The 15,554-nt window shown below is 48.2% G+C and overlaps 2 protein-coding genes across 2 annotated transcripts in view; both read right to left on the bottom strand.

The window, feature by feature from the left end:
• Positions 1-9,958, bottom strand: part of Gnb1l (guanine nucleotide binding protein (G protein), beta polypeptide 1-like) — a 73,355-nt gene extending 63,397 nt beyond the window's left edge. Inside the window, exon 1 of the mRNA XM_013031589.1 lies at positions 9,921-9,958. The gene's annotated coding sequence lies outside the window, so the exon portion shown is untranslated. The remainder of the gene's footprint in view (positions 1-9,920) is intronic.
• On the bottom strand, positions 5,913-9,998 carry LOC105997237 (chromosome unknown open reading frame, human C22orf29). The gene is made up of 2 exons (XM_013031588.1): positions 9,921-9,998; positions 5,913-7,763 (listed from the first exon to the last, which is right to left on the bottom strand). Exon 2 carries the CDS (start codon positions 7,547-7,549, stop codon positions 6,374-6,376), a length of 1,176 nt encoding a protein of 391 aa, XP_012887042.1. The 5' UTR covers positions 7,550-7,763; positions 9,921-9,998; the 3' UTR covers positions 5,913-6,373.
• Positions 9,999-15,554: the final 5,556 nt, after the last annotated feature.

Below are 15,554 nucleotides of genomic sequence, written 5' to 3'. Positions count from 1 at the left end.
AAAAAAAAAAAAAAAGCTTAGGGACAGCACCCAGGCCCTGTATTCAAGTTCCATAACTGATAATAAACAAACAAACCTAAAAAGACAGCCAAAGAACAAGGGGTAGTGAGAGTTTCTCTACCAGAAAATCAAGATTACTTATAAAGTCAGAATAACTAATATGTGATATCCAGACGGGCAGCTCTGTGGATCAGTGTGGCCAAGATGGCACCAAGGCAGGTCCAAACCCTATGTAAAAAGGAGAAACAGGATCCCCTACTGGTCAGGATGTAACTGGTTATGCTCTGGAACACACAAGCCCCCAACTCAGCAGCCCTGAACATGAAAAATTTATTTCTTGCTCAAATTACACATTCATGGTGGTTTGGCGGACATACTCTGCCCATCCCAGGCCCTGACAGCAGGCCCTCTGTCACCCCACAGTTACATTGATAGGTAGACTCCAGGTTACAAGCAAAAGGCAACATGTTAGACCCTGGGAAAACAGGAGAGGGAGATATTTCTTAAACAAAAGGAAAGCAGGCTCCAACAGCTGAGCAGTGCCCACTCAAGAGCAGAAGCCAGGCAATGCCACACCCCAAGTGAAGATCCAAAAACCCTGTGCACAGCAGAGGGACACATATAATACCACTATCCAAAAATACTACCAAAAATGTATAAAAACTAAACTAGAGACATCAACCTTGACTATTATTGAATTGTATCCCCCTCAATTCTTTTTATTTTTATTTTTTGGTCAATTGTGGGGCTTGAACTCTGGGCCTGGGCGCTGTCCCTCAGCTCTTCAGCTCAAGGCTAGTGCTCTACTACTTGAGCCACAGTCCCACTTCTTGTTTTCTGGTAGTTTATTGGAGATAAAGGTTTCACAGACTTTCCTGCCCAGGCTGGCTTTGAACCTTGATCCTCAGATCTCAGCCTCCTGATTAGCTAGGATTACAGGCATCAGCCACTGGCACCTGGCTTTCCCCCTCAAGTCTTATGTTGAAGTTTTATCTTCTAGTATGTCAGAATGTGATTCTATCTGGAGATTTTTTTGTTTTGTTTTGTTTCTGAGTCCTGGGGCTTGAACTCAGGACCTGAGCACTGTCCCTGAGCTTCTTTTGCTCAAGGCTAGGACTTGAGCCACAGTGCCACTTCTGGCTTTTACTTTTTATGTGGTACTGAGGAATTGAACCCAAGGTTTCATGCAGGCTAGGCAAGCACTCTACCACTAATCTACATTCCCAGTCCTTTTTTTTTTTGTCAGTCCTAGGGCTTGGACACAGGGTCTAAGCCTTTCTGTACTCAAGGGTGGTGTTCTACCATTTGAGCCACAGCACCACTTCTGGTTTTTTCTGAGTAGTTTACTAGAGATAAGTTTCATGGACTTTCCTGCAAGTCCTGCTCTGGCTGGCTTTGAACTGAGATCCTCAGATCTTAGCCTCCTGAGTAGCTAGGATTACAGGTGTGAGTCACCATCTCTGGCTAGAGGTAAGTTCTTTAAGTGAGATAATTTAGGTAAAAAAGTATCATCGGTATGTGCCTGGAATCAACATGGTTGGGGTAATAGGAAGGGGAGATTAGAGCCCCGGTGTTCAGGAGATAAAACAAGGAGGATTTCAATTCAAGGCCAGTCTAAGTTCATAAGACCCCTTTCTCAACTAATAACTGATCTGTCATCCCAGCTATGAGAAACAAAATCAGGATGTGGTCCAAGCCTGTGCCCAAGGCAAAAGGTGAGATGTTATCTCAAAATAACCAGTAAAAAATAGAGGTAGAGGGCATAGTTAGTGGTCATAGTGCCTATCAAGCAAGCACTGAGGCCCCAGTACTGAGAGAGAGACAGAGACAGAGACAGAGACAGAGAGACAGAGATAATCATGTAAAAAACATGGGGGACAGACAGTCATCTACAAGCCAGCAGAGAGAGACCTCAGGAAAACCAACATTGCCCACACTCTGATGTTAAACTTATAAATTCCATACTGTGATGAAAACACCCCTGATTTGCACATTGGCCTGTAATATTTGTCCCCATGGCCTCCCTGAAGCCCCAGCAAACAAACACAGCCATCTTTGGTCCACCCCTCCTTCCCTTCCCTCCTGTCCATGGCAGCAATGTGAATAGCTATTTACATGTACCTATTCTAACTGCAAAATTCACCTGCAGTTCTATGGCTGTGATCTTCCCACTTCTCTCATTATAGAGAAGTCTGTCCTGATGGAGTACCTGTTAGTCACTTGTCCCCCAGTGACTGCAGAGAGTAGAGCACACCCCGTCGGTGGTAAGCACATGGGTTGTTGATACATTAGCTTATGCTGATGGACACTAGAAGAAACAGCTTTATTTGCCAGGTGTGTGTGCTGCATCAGTTTTGCTGTTCATAAAAGTGACGCCCATGAGGCCACGATGAGGGCTCAGGCCTTGAGCAAAGCACTAGGTGTATATTCTCCTCACTCCCCCACTCCTGACTATCTGTCCAAGGTTGGGCAAGGAGGCCAGGTGCAACCAAGCTTAAGTCCACTTAGAATCCATAGACCATGAAAGCCTAAGACCCCAAAGCCTAAGCCTTCATACACAAAACCTGTAGTGAGCATATGAATGCTTATCACTACAATGTGGTTAATCTACAGCACTTTACATGTCCAACATTTACCCTACATTCAGCTAGTCTGGGTGCTTGTAAACTCCTGGAATCACAAGCAAACACAATTCACCCCTGCAGTATTGCTGTGGTTTGGTCTGAGTTTCCTAAAGCTCATGTAGTTTAGTCCTCATCCAGGAGATGGTAGGCCCTTAACAGGTGGAGACCAGTGGAGGTTTTACATCACAGAAGTTGTGTCTTTGAAGGGGCCATTGGGACCTCAGCCTCTTCTTCCTCTTTTTCTCATCCCAGATGTGAGGGGGATCATTGGCCAGGTGCTGCTTCTGTGATGTATGTGCTGCTGCTCCACAGGCCCAGAAGTAACAGCCAATCAATTGTGGGGGGATAGGGGAAGAAAAACTTTCCTCTTCATTAGCTGGTTATCTCAATCGTTATAGTAACAGAAAGTTAATGAAAGTACTTGTGTGACTTTTTTACATGTTGACATCTTTAATCCATCTGAAGGGGCCCTAGCAAAAGCTGAAATAGAGACCCAATTCTACACGTTTCCCAGATGGGCAACCAGCTGTTTTAACTGTTTGTACTTAAGTCTTTTATCCCGTCAATTTGAAACAACACCTCTAGCACACACTACATCTCCAACTTACCTGACTCTAGAATAGCTTGTATTCACTATTGTTTATCTTTGCACACTAATATGCAAGGACTTCAAACATTGTAGCTTTATAAAAATACCAATGTCTCACAGGAACTTTATCCTCAGTACTTTGTGATTTAAGGTTTTCCTTGGAGACAGTTACTTTAAAAACCCTTGGCAGGCTGGAAAAGTGCTCAGTGGTAGAGTGCTTGCTTCACATGCATGAGGCCCTGCGTTCCATTCCTCAGCACCACATGAGCAGAAAAAGCCACAAGAGGCACTGTGGCTCAAGTGGTAGAGTGCTAGCCTTGAGCTGAAGAGCTGAGGGACAGCCCCCAGGCCCAGAGTTCAAGCCCCACAACCAGCCAAAAACAAAACAAAACCTTGGCTAGTGCCTATGTGCTATTTTCAGGAAACAAAATCTCTGGATATTTTCAAGGGAAGGGAGGGAGGGAGACTAATCTGCAAGGCAGACCTTCCATCCTGACCAGCCTGAGCTTGTCCTGCAAACTGCCAGGCTCTCAGCTGCAGCTTATCCAAGATGCCTGCCCTACGTGCAGGTGCCAACAGGACAAATGACCCAAGCCCTCTCACACAGGCTGTGCACCACACGGAGGCTTCTCTCCCAAAGAGTAGAAAAAAATCTGGGTCATCCCCTGTGCCTGAAGCAACTTTGTAATGGTCTGAAAGGCCACAGTCCCCTCCTCCTATACCACCTGCATAGGCAACCTGGCTACCATTGCTGAGACCCAACCACAATGACTATCACCTAGACTCCCCCACAGGCTCTTCAACCTGCCTAAGCACAGAAGCCACCCTGATGGCCCTGAGACATAGTGGACCACACCTCAAGTCTCCAGGAGATGCCCAGGCTGGAGAGATCAGCCGGGGAAAAGCAATATCAAGCTTAAAGGATTCACTACATGTCCACCAGACACCCTGGGATTCCCACATCTGAACTGAGACTGCCCTCAACTTCTCACTTTGCTATCAGCTTCCTAAAAATAGCTTCCCAGTTGTTGCATACACAGATACTTATGCTTTGAAATACTTCACAAAAGCAAATAAAACTGGACCCAGAGCCTTTTCTAATTAATTATGTCACCAAATAAAACAACTCCAACCATTTCTCTTTTCCTAAAAAAAATATCTTACCTGAGGTTTTCTTATCACTTTTTTTTTTCCTAAACTGGTTATATTTGCAAGGCATGTTTTCATTTTTTTTTCTTCCAAGTTGCCAGAATGGAGTCTTCTTTTATTAATGTTACAAATGAAAAACTGCAAAGGAGTCTGATATTCCTGTGAATGGTCCCCTAAGTAGGCACTCACTGTAGTGGACAGCTGTATTTCCCCATCCTCAAGTAAACTTGGTTAAAGGGAGCTTCCCCACTGAGCTCCTCATTAAAACCCCTGCTAGTACAAAACTGGTCTTTCTTCATTCCAGCTCCTGGCCTTCAGCCTTGAAGCTCTGAGCTGCAGCCTCACTTCATCCACAGCTCCCAACAGCCAGTTCTCAAGACCACCCCACACCTGCAGAGGCTCCATCCCCACCCCATTAGCCCCAACTCCTTCCACCAGACCCTTAGGTCCCCACAGGAGCCACAACTGTGACACAAACCCAGAGTTCTTGACAGATGGGTGCTGAGCTCCCACCCACACAGGACTCTTACTTTGTCAGCAACCACCAAACACTCAACAGTTTCAATGCATGTTTAATGAGCACCAATTGTATACCAAGAACACACAGCTAAGACAGAGCCTTGACCTCAAGGCTCATGGTCTTCCAGAAAATATAAGCTGTTTACATCATAGGGGCTTTAAGTGCTAAATGGACTGCCTGAGTGAACAGGGGAAGGCAGGCCCAGGATAGGAAGGGAGAGGGCAGCACCACAACTTAAGATATGCAAATATGAGAATGTTACAAGACAGAGGATGCCTGCAGTTGAGCCTGAGGTCTTGAATTCAACCATTCTGTACTTCCAAACCTCTCAGCCACCAGGACTGCTGGTAAGCCCACAGGTTAGCAGAGTTCTCAACCAAGATGCCACCCTACTCAAGAAAGTGGCTGCTTCTGTGCTGCCTGCAAGAAATGTAATCGACCAATGTGTCGAGTGATGGATGGGTGGTTAACGAAAATGCAGTAGATTCAGGCAATAGAGTATTATTCAGCCATAAAAACTGAAGTATAGCAACAGGGACAGAACAGAAGACCACTGTTAAGTGAAATAAGTCAGAACCAAGAAAACTAGTACCATATATTCTCACATACGTGCAAAAGCTAAAATAACTGGTCTCACTAGAAGTTAGGATGGGTAAGGTTGGGACATCATATGAAGGTTAGAAAACAGGTACCAAAATACTGTTAGATAAGAGTAAGTTCTAGTGTTCTACAACAGTAGGGAGATTATAGTTTACAATCATGTTATATAAAAGAACTAAAAGAAAGGAGTTTGAGCATTCCCAAGATAAAAATGATAGAGAATGCCAACCATCCTGATCTATATATGTGTTTCAAATTATCATTGCATCCCATAATTATGAAATTTTAAAAATGATATAAAAAGCCAGCCCAGGCAGGAAAGCCCATGAGATTCATCTCCAAATTAATCACAGAAAAAGCCAGAAGTGTTGTGGCTCAAGTGGTAAGGTACTAGCCTTGAACAAAAACGAGTTCAGGGACAGCACCCAAACCCAGTGTTTGGGCCCCAGGACTGGCAAAAAAAAAAAAAAAAAAGTACACAGCATGCCTTCTCCTTGCACTTCAGCCTGAAGGCCAGAGGTCACAGGGACAAGGATGCTGGAGTAGAAAAGAAAAGCAAGTATCATACAAGGAGCAGGTTCTGTCAAGAGCAAGCAAAGCAAACCACTGACTAATATTGACCAGCCAGTGTGGAGAAACACTAAGGAAAGTGTTCTGCACAAGCAGTAGGTGACAAATTACCCCATAGGGCTGACCTACAAAACTATTCTGTGGGAACCAGTCCAGTGAAATGGCACTTCCAGGTAAGTGGTGACGTAGCCAGAAGCCAGCACCATTGGAGGATGAGGACATAGGTGCACATTCTTCTGGGGGCTTAGGAAAATTGCTTTTCAGACAGGATGTACTCCAGAACAGATGTACCTTCTCACACTGCTGGGACATCACTTGGATTCATCTGGGGGCACCACTCTGTCCCATAGGGTCTTGGGGTTGGTCTGTCATACATGTCACTTCATCACAAGGGGCACTGTTGCACCTGTCTGGATCATGTTCAGAAGCCAAGGATTTAAGATGTACAACAGGTGGTTCTTTTGGGCTCTCTGGGACATCTGCCACCTCCTGTGAGGTACCCAGGGACACTCGCTGGTCTCCCTTTGTCTCAGAAATCTCCTCCTCTGCTTTCTGGGGTTCTGAATCCCCTAGGGAAGCTACATCTAGCTTCTGGGCTTCTGAAGGTTTAGGGACAGGTTTGGGGGCTGCCTCTTCTGTGTGGGAGGCAGCTGGCCCCACAGAATCAGAATCAGGGCCACATACAGAACTGGCCTGGGTAGGAGGTTCTTGGGACACAGGGGCACTCTCTTTGGGCAGCTGCCGCACAGGCTGAGCATTTCCAGATGTAGTGTTAGTCCCAGCTGCTTCAGCTGGGACTGGCCTGGGAGCAGTGCCCATATTGAGTGCCAGGGTCTCCGAGAACCTAGCTAAGTATTGCCTCACCAGAGGCAGCTGTGGGGCCACTGGTGGCTGGCTAGATGCTGGGGGCAGAGGGCAGGGCACTGCAGCATGGTACTCAGCAAAATTGACTGGGTCTTGAATAACCTCCTCAAGATCCTGGCAGAAGAACTCATAATTGTCAGGTAAGGGCAGGTCCCCATTCAGGTAGGGTGCTGCCCAAGCCCGGGCTCGACCAGTCAAGCGTCCAAGGATCTCACAGACACGACTAAGGTGGTCCTGGTAGTGCTCAAAGCGGAAGGACATGTAATCACCCAGCTGAGCCAAAAAGCGATCCAGTAGCCATGGAGAGCCATCAAATGTGCCTGGGTCTGAGCCAGGCACCCAATGGAAGTCCATCCTGAGAGGCCACGGGCCAGGCATGCGTCCAGCCAGTGGGCCCCTTTCTGTGGGTTTACCACCTGCAGAAGCACTAGCTGTGTTGTTCTGCTCCATGGTCATGCGCACGCACACAGGATCCCCACAGCAGGGCCGCTCAATCCAGGGGTCCACAAGAGGGGTGTACTCCACCCCAGGAGAGGCCTGGTCCATCTGCTGCCAAGGGTGTGCATTGGCATAATTGGCGGCCGCCCGAATGGGATTGCGAGGGCCCTGCCGAGGGCGCCTGCCACGAGGCATGCTAGAAGAGGGGAGAAGGAAGAGCAGGCACAAGGGGTGGTGTGGATAGAGGGCGGACGCACAACGCAACAGGACAAGGATCAGCTGGAGAAGGTGTGGCAGACCCGGTGGTTCCAGGCAAGTGCTCAGGACCAGGGGAGCTGACAGCCGTGGCCTCAGGAGAGCTGAGAAGAGCCGAGGGGAATGTCAGATGCAGGCCATCATCCAAGGCGATCTGTCCAAAAACAAGGTGGGGAAGAGCAGGAACTAGGCCCAACCATCACCATCAGGTTTCACTCAAGATGGTAACAAGCAGGTAAATTCCTGGTACCCAATTAAAGAGCTCCAAATAGAAAAAAGGCCCAGGGAACTGGCCTGGGAGGTCTAAAAAGCAGACAAATGCTGCCTGTGACTTTCAAGGCAAAGATGTATCAACAGATGCTATCCATCCCAGGAGAAGAAAAAGAGGACAGATCAGAGCTTCCAGGGAATTTCAGGACAATGATAGCAGCACCACTCGTGCCAAACCAACCAGTCCACACATCCTACACGAGGCTGGTATTATTGTGTGTGTTCATGGTATTGGGGCCTGAACTCAGGGCTTTGTGCTTGCAAGGCTACTGTTATACCACTTGAGCTATGCCTCCAACCCTGCCTTTTGCTGATTACTTTGGAGATTCTTGTCTGAACTGGCTTCAAACTGCAATCTTCCAGATTTCAGCCTCCTGAGTAGATAGAATTACAGGTGTGAACTGCTGGCATTTGGCCAGGAAATTGGTACTATTGTCACTAAGGCAGAGTGATGAAGTGATCTGTCTGCATTCCTACACAAACTGCTAAATGTCAGAGGCAGCAAACCTAGCTGAAGAGATTACAGGCTTAATCACATAACTGTGGCTCCCCTTCACAGTCAGGCTCTTATGCTCCCCACTGCAAACCACTACATACCCAGAGTATGTCAAAAGATTCTTATACATCCCAGCACCTGATAAGCAGAGTGCCTGGATGTTATCAGTTCTCTCTCTGCTCTGCTCTGGAGCTTGCACTGCAGGCAACAGCATCCCCCCTCTGAAAACAACTCTACATTCCCCATCCCAGTTAATTGCACCTTAATCCCCAAACATAGAAATCCTATAAATCCACTTGCTATGTCCACTCCTGCCACCCTAGTCACCTGTTTCCAGGGTCTGGAGAATCCCAGTGGGATGTCTGAACCCCCACTCCAAGCAGTGGTCTCTTCCAGGCTTGGGAAGTCTGGGTCTGAAGCTTTCACATCCAGCCTCAACATTCCCCAGACTCCTAAGAGAAAGGCCCCACTCAGGACCTACACAAACTCTCTGCTTCACCCTGACCTCACAACTCACTTTTCCCTTGCTCACACCTACCTAAGGAGCACCATGGCCTGAACACACCTTCACACCTGGCTTTCTGTGTTTACCACCACCAAAGACCTCTCAGGGTGGCTTGCAACACTCAAAGCTGCCAGGGCTACCCGCACCTATTTCTACCACCCAAGCATTCTGGAACATTCCCACTTCTGTCTAAACGGTCAGTCACTGAGCCTGGCTTCCCCATCCTACTATAATAAATACACTAGGATTGCACGATGTGGAGTCCACTCATGAAGCAGCCCTGATCCCTCACTGAATTCTATTGAAAAAGAAAAAAAAAAAGCAGCAGTATCTTCCATTTAGGCCCACCAAGGCTGCCCACAGAGCCTAAATCCTATGTCCAGTGTGCCGCTCAAATGGCTGTGCTTCTTCTCTTCTTCCTAGTCTTCATCTCCCAACCCCTCTAGGAACCTTGCTGTCACCCTGTCCATCCACCTGCACATATGAGCTCCTTGCAGCCTCCCTGTCCATCCACCTGCACATATGAGCTCCTTGCAGCCTCCCTGTCCATCCACCTGCACATATGAGCTCCTTGGAACTTTTGAGGAGAGAGAGTCCCCTGCACCAGCAAGCCAGTCACACTTCCATTTTAAATATTCATGCCCATAACCCTGGGCCAAACTCTCAGCATTTTGAGAACCTGGGCCATCCCAGGCCTCCCTGGCCTATGGGTCTGTTGGTCTCTTGCTTCTCTCCCCATTCTGCCTGGGCTCCGGGAAACCTCGATCCTTTTGATCCTTCTCCTGGACTGAACAGCGCTCTGTTCAGCGCTGGATCCGGGGCGCGCGTTTTTGCCTCCGAAAGCCAAAGGCAGTGCCCGTGGAATGCTGGAGCGTTGGCTGCTCGGAGGAGCCCCGGAAGGAGAACCCGTCCCAAGTTTCAAGAAAGTTCAGGGCAGACGACCGCATCGCCCGTCCGCCGCCCCCCCCCCGCCCGCCCGCAACCGCCAAGCAGGAAATAGGCGTTCACAAGTCCCAAGGCCAGAAAGCCCACCTACGTACCAGAGCACACTCAAGGCGCCCGCCGACAGCACCCGGGGGGAGACGAGCCTGACCAGCTTTCCTCAGAGGCCGCAAATCCAAGAACCGCCTAGAAAATGGAGAACGAAAGGGGCCTGAGCGAGACCAAATGTGGAGCGGGTGCGAGGTCCCCAGACGGCTGAAACAGCCCCCGCCTCCAGGCAAACCTCAATCCCCGCCACAGACCGCAGAGGCCCGCCGCTCCGAACACCCTTCTGCGGGCGAGGAGAAGGCAACGGATGGAAGGGCGCAGCGCGGAGCCAATGCACGCGGGGTTCCCGCTCCACTGACCCTTCTGCAGAAGTCCGCGACGCACGCTCCAACAGAAAGAGGGCCTAGGATGCTACAGCTTCCCTCGGCCACGCCCCCAGCGTGCGCGCGACCGCCCGCCTACGTCCCCTCGTAGGCTCGCGGCACACCCTACGCTGCCCGAACAGCTGGACCCAGCGCGCGCGCTCAGGCATCCGCGCCTGCGCAGTAAGGGGCGAGCCGTCAATCGCGCAAGCGCTCTCGGCCCTGCCAGCGCGGCAGCGCGGCGCGGGGGGCGATGGGAGTGAGCGCTCGGTTCCACGCAGTGCCAAGTGCCACGAGAGCAGTGAGGGCCGCGTGCGCAGGCGCGCGGCGTTTGGGCGGGAGCTGCCCAGTGGTGTAATTCCTCCCCAGCCAACACTGTCTGCTGCAGCCGAAGCTGGGCGTCTGGGGGTTCTTGGGCATCAGAAAGGCTGCTAGGGGGCTAGGATAAAGCAGAGGGAGCCCAGGGCACCAGAGAGGGCATAGAGGGGTTGCTTGCCAATTGGCCAACGAAGTGCCCCTGATGCGAACTTAGGCTTGAGTCTGTGTATCCATTCCAGACAAAGGGCAGGGAAGTCGCAAGCACCCTTCACTTGCAGGCCTTGGGGCTAAGGGCAGAGCCCCTAGGTTTCCTCATCGTGGGTTAGTGGGTGCTGGACTCAGAAAAGACAAAGAGGGTAGGTTACCAAGGCTTTCCCATAGGGCCATGCCCCGCCTGAGCCCAGTTAGCACCCAAACACTTTGCAACTCTGAAGAGAGATGAGATTGTAAGTTTGTGCATGGACAGCCCCCTATGCACAAGAAGAAGTGGGAGAGGTTGCCAGCCGCACAGCCCAGACCTAGTATGCATGGATGGCCAAGGATCTGGACACAAGCCAAGGGACCTTGGGCCAGGGTCAGCCGGATATGCTGGGAAATGATGCTTCTAAAGGCAAACACACACGTCATACACCAACTCCCTTTCTGTCCTGGTCTAGTGACTCCTTTCATGAAAGATCTCTGAAATGTTATCTGCATTTACACCCAAACTCACTTGCCTTGATCCCTGAAACGCAAATCAAAGATGGCATTGTACCTTCCCTGGGTCTGTAGGGCTTTCAGTGGTCTGGGCCAAAAATAATAAAAGTGGCACCCAGCCAAGAAACACCTCCTTGAAGTGTGAATGAGACTTGGATTTTTTGGTTGTATCTTTCCTAATTGACCTGATAATTTCAACTTCCTACCTCAAGGGAGAGTGGGGAGTTCCTGTGACTTCAACCTACCTCCTAGCTCTAGGAGGCTTCAGGCCAACTCAGAGCCAGTCAGGAGAGAGTGGGTGGCAAGTTTGTTCAAAAGACTATCCAAGGGCATCAGTGGCTCAGCCTGTAATCCTAGCTAATCAAGAGGAGGCTGAGATCTGAGATTCTCAGATCAAAGCCAGCCCAGACAGGAAAGTCCATGAGACTCTTATCTCCAATAAACCACTCAGAAAACCAGAGATGGTGCTGTGGCTCAAGTGGTAGAGCGCTTCAGCTCGCCTTGAGCTCAGCTGAAGAGCTGAGAGATAGCACCCAGGTCCAGAGTTCAAGTCCCACGACTGACAAAAAAAAAAAAAAGACCATCCAACTGAGCCCCCAAAAAGCCTTTTAAGTTTCAAATCATCTTTTGTTTTTCTGTCAGAGGTGGGGCTTGAACTCATGGCTATCGCTCTACCAATTTGAGCCACAGCAGGACTTCCAGTTTTCTGGTGGTTAATTGGAGATAAAAATCTCAAGGACTGGGCTGGGAAAGTGGCTCAGTGGTAGAGCGCTTGCCTTGCAATGCATGAGGCCTGGGTTCAATTCCTCAGCACCACATAAGCAAAAAGAAAAAAGCTGGAAGTGGTGCTGTGGCTCAGGTGGTAGAGCACTAGCCTTGAGCTGAAGAGCTGAGGGACAGCGCCCAGGCCCAGAGTTCAGGCCTCACGACCGGATCCAAAAAAAAAAAAAAAAAGAATCTCATGGACTGTTCTTCAGGGGCAGGCTTTGACCCGCAGTCCTCAACCTGAATAGCTAGGATTACAAGTGTGAGCCACCAGCACCTGACCTATTTTTTTAATATACATAATATAAAAACTAACCATATTGAATTGGGCACTAGTGGCTCACACCTGTAATCCTAGCTACTGAGCAAGCTGAGGATTTGAGAATCACTGTTCAAAGCCAGCTTGGACAGGAAAAATCTGTAATACTTTTTTTTTTTTTTAGTCAGTCATGGGGCTTGAACTCTGGGCCTAGGTGTTGTCCCTCAGCTCTTCAGCCCAAGGCTAACGCTCTACCACTTGAACCACTTCCGGTTTTCTGAGTGCTTTATTGGAGATGAGTCCCTCAGACTTTCCTGCTCAGGCTGGCTTTTGAACCATGATCCTCAGCTCTCAGCCTCCAGAGCAGTTAAGATTATAGGCGTGAGCCACCCATGCCTGGTTTGTAACACTGTTATCTATAATTAACCCCTTTTAAAAAAATGCCAGAAGTGGAGGTGGGGTTCAAGTGGTAGATTACCAACATTGAGCAAAAGAGCTTAGGGACAACACTCAGACCCTTAGTTCAAGCCCCAGAACTGGCAAATAAATAAATAAACAAATAACCATTGTCTAAATGTGTGATTTAGTGACATTAAATCCTATGGTGTGGTTGTATAGGTTTGTTTGTTTTTTTAATCACTCTAGAAACTGTAAGAGTTAAACACTAATTCCTCCTCCCCTCTGACATCTAGACCCTGCCATCTATCATTCTACTTTCTGACTCTGATTTAACTACCTCATATAGGTAGACCCTTACAATTTGGTCTTTTGTGACTATCACATTTCACATTGCATCATGTTTTAAAGGCTCATCTATGTTGTAGCATATATCAGAACTTCCTTTTGGTCAAGTGCTATAATTCTATCTATTCAGGAGGCTGAGATCTGAGGATTGAAATTCAAATCCAGCCCAGGCAGAAAACGCCCCAAAACTCTTATCTGCAATTAACTAGCAAAAAGCCAGAGCAGAGCTATGGTTCAAGTAGTCCAGTGCCAAAGAAACTAGGCAAAAAGCTCTACTAACGGCGCGCGCATGCGCGCGTGCACACACACACACACACACACGAGAGAGAGAGAGAGAGAGAGAGAGGAATTTATTTTTGAAAGCTGAAATAATATTCACATATATAACACATTTTATTCATAAGTATTACATATACAAATATTATCCATTCATCTTTCTATGATACAAGTTATTTCCACCTTTAAAAATTTTTTTTGGCAGTACTGGGTTTGAACTTAGGGCCTTACATTTCACAGATGGGCACTCCACCACTGCAGACACAGATACAGCCCCTTTTCCACCTTGGCACCATTGTGAGTAATGCTGCTGTGAACACTCTTACAAAGATCAGTTTAAGGCCTGATTCCATTCTTTAGTTACATGCCTAAAGTGCTAACTTTTACAGTAATTCTCTTTCACTTTTTGAGGAATTACCAAATGTTTTCCAGATTGGTTGCCTTGCTTTACATTCCCATCAACAGTGTGACAACTTCCCTAACATGTTTTGTTGTTCATGGGGCTTGAACTCAGGGCCTGGGCACTATTCTTGAGTTCTTTGGCTCAAGGCTCCGTTAGCCTTGAGCAAATGTGGAGCCCATATTTGACTGGTTAATTGGAGATAAGAGTCTCAGGTGCAGGCGAAAGCCTCTGAGAAACTCCACACCACAGGTGGGAATCCCTGCAAGAGAAAGACGACTGTCCTCAGCCTGCTCCACTTGCCATGCAGCCTTCCCAGTTAGTCCACTGCTATGGTCAGGGTCATGGCAATGGGAACTGGCCTTGGCCTCTGGCCATGGACTTCCACAACCTCAGATAGGCCTCCAAACACCCACTTCCATCCTGACTTCACAGGGCCCAGGCCTTTCTCTAAGTCTGTTATTGTTGTTCCCCTCGCTAAACCACTCTAGCAGAGCTCCAGCAGCTCTGAATTACCATGTCTAGCTCACCCCAGGCATGCACATTCTGTGTACCTGATAAACCTGTGTATAAGGAAATTTAAAAAAAAAAGTCTCATGGGGACTTTTCTGCCCAAGCTGGCTTCAAACTGTGATCCTCAGATCTCAGCCTCCTGAGTAGCTAGGATTACGGGCATGGACCACTGGCACCCAGCTTTTTTTTTTTGCTGGTCGTGGGGCTTGAACTCTGGGCCGGAGAGCTGTACCTCAGCTCTTCAGATAAAGGCTAGCGCTCTACCACTTGAGCCACAGCACCACTTCTGGCTTTTTCTGCTTATGTGGTGCTGAGGAATCGAACCCAGGGCCTCATGCCTGCAAGGCAAGCTCTCTACCACTGAGCCACCTTCCCAGCTATTTTTTTTTTGTTTTTAAGTAGTCACGCTATTAGATGTAATGTAGATCTCACTGTGATTTTGATTTGCATTTCACGAATAACTAGTGATATTGAACATCTTCCTGTTTGTTGGCTATTTTTATATTTGATATTTCATTGTAATGTCTAAGTCATGTGTGATTTTGTGTGTGTGTGTGTGTGTGTGTGTTACCAGGGTTTGAGCTCAGGGCAAGAATTTTATTTTTTTTTAATTTAATTTTGTTTTATTTGTGAACATACTGCACAGAGGGGTTACAATTACATGGGCAGGATAATGCGTACATTTCTTACCAAGCATTGCAGCCTCCTCCTTTGTTTACCCTTCACATCCAGGGCAAGAGTTTTATAACAAGAGCCATGCCCCAGTCCTTTTGCTTTGCATTTTCAGATAGAGTCTGAGGTAGTTCTTGTTTTTGTCTTTGGTTTTTGGTCAGTCATGAGGCTTGAACTCTGGGCCTGGGCGCTGCCCCTCAGCAATTCAGCTCAAAGCTAGCGCTCTACCACTTGAGCCACAGCGCCACTTCCGGCATTTTTCTTTTTGCTTATGTGATGTTGAGGAACCGAACCCAGGGCCTCAGGCATGCAAGGCAAGCGCTCTACCACTAAGTCACCTTCCCAGCCCCAATGAGGTAGTTCTTAAACTGTAATCCTTCTATATCTGTTTCCCAAGTAGCTGAGATCATAGGTATGCCTCACTACACCCCATCCATGTACTCTGTGTGTGTGTGTGTGTGTGTGTGTGTGTGTGTGTGTGTAGATCCTGAGGTTTTAACTTGGCCTGAGTTTCTTTTGTGCAAGGCTACCACTGTACCACTTGAGCCATAGCTCCACCGCTGGCTTTTTGGTAGTTTTATTGAAGATAAGAGTCCCACAGAATTTCCTGCCTGGGCTGGCTTCAAACTGCAATCATCAGATCTCAGCATCCTGTACAGTTAGCATTATAAACATGAAC

This window comes from Dipodomys ordii, unplaced genomic scaffold, assembly GCF_000151885.1.
Source record: "Dipodomys ordii isolate 6190 unplaced genomic scaffold, Dord_2.0 Scaffold141, whole genome shotgun sequence".
Classification (NCBI taxonomy): Eukaryota; Metazoa; Chordata; class Mammalia; order Rodentia; family Heteromyidae; genus Dipodomys; species Dipodomys ordii.
The sequence above is the reverse complement of the archived record's forward strand: the minus strand, read 5'-3'. Positions and strand labels throughout refer to the sequence as shown.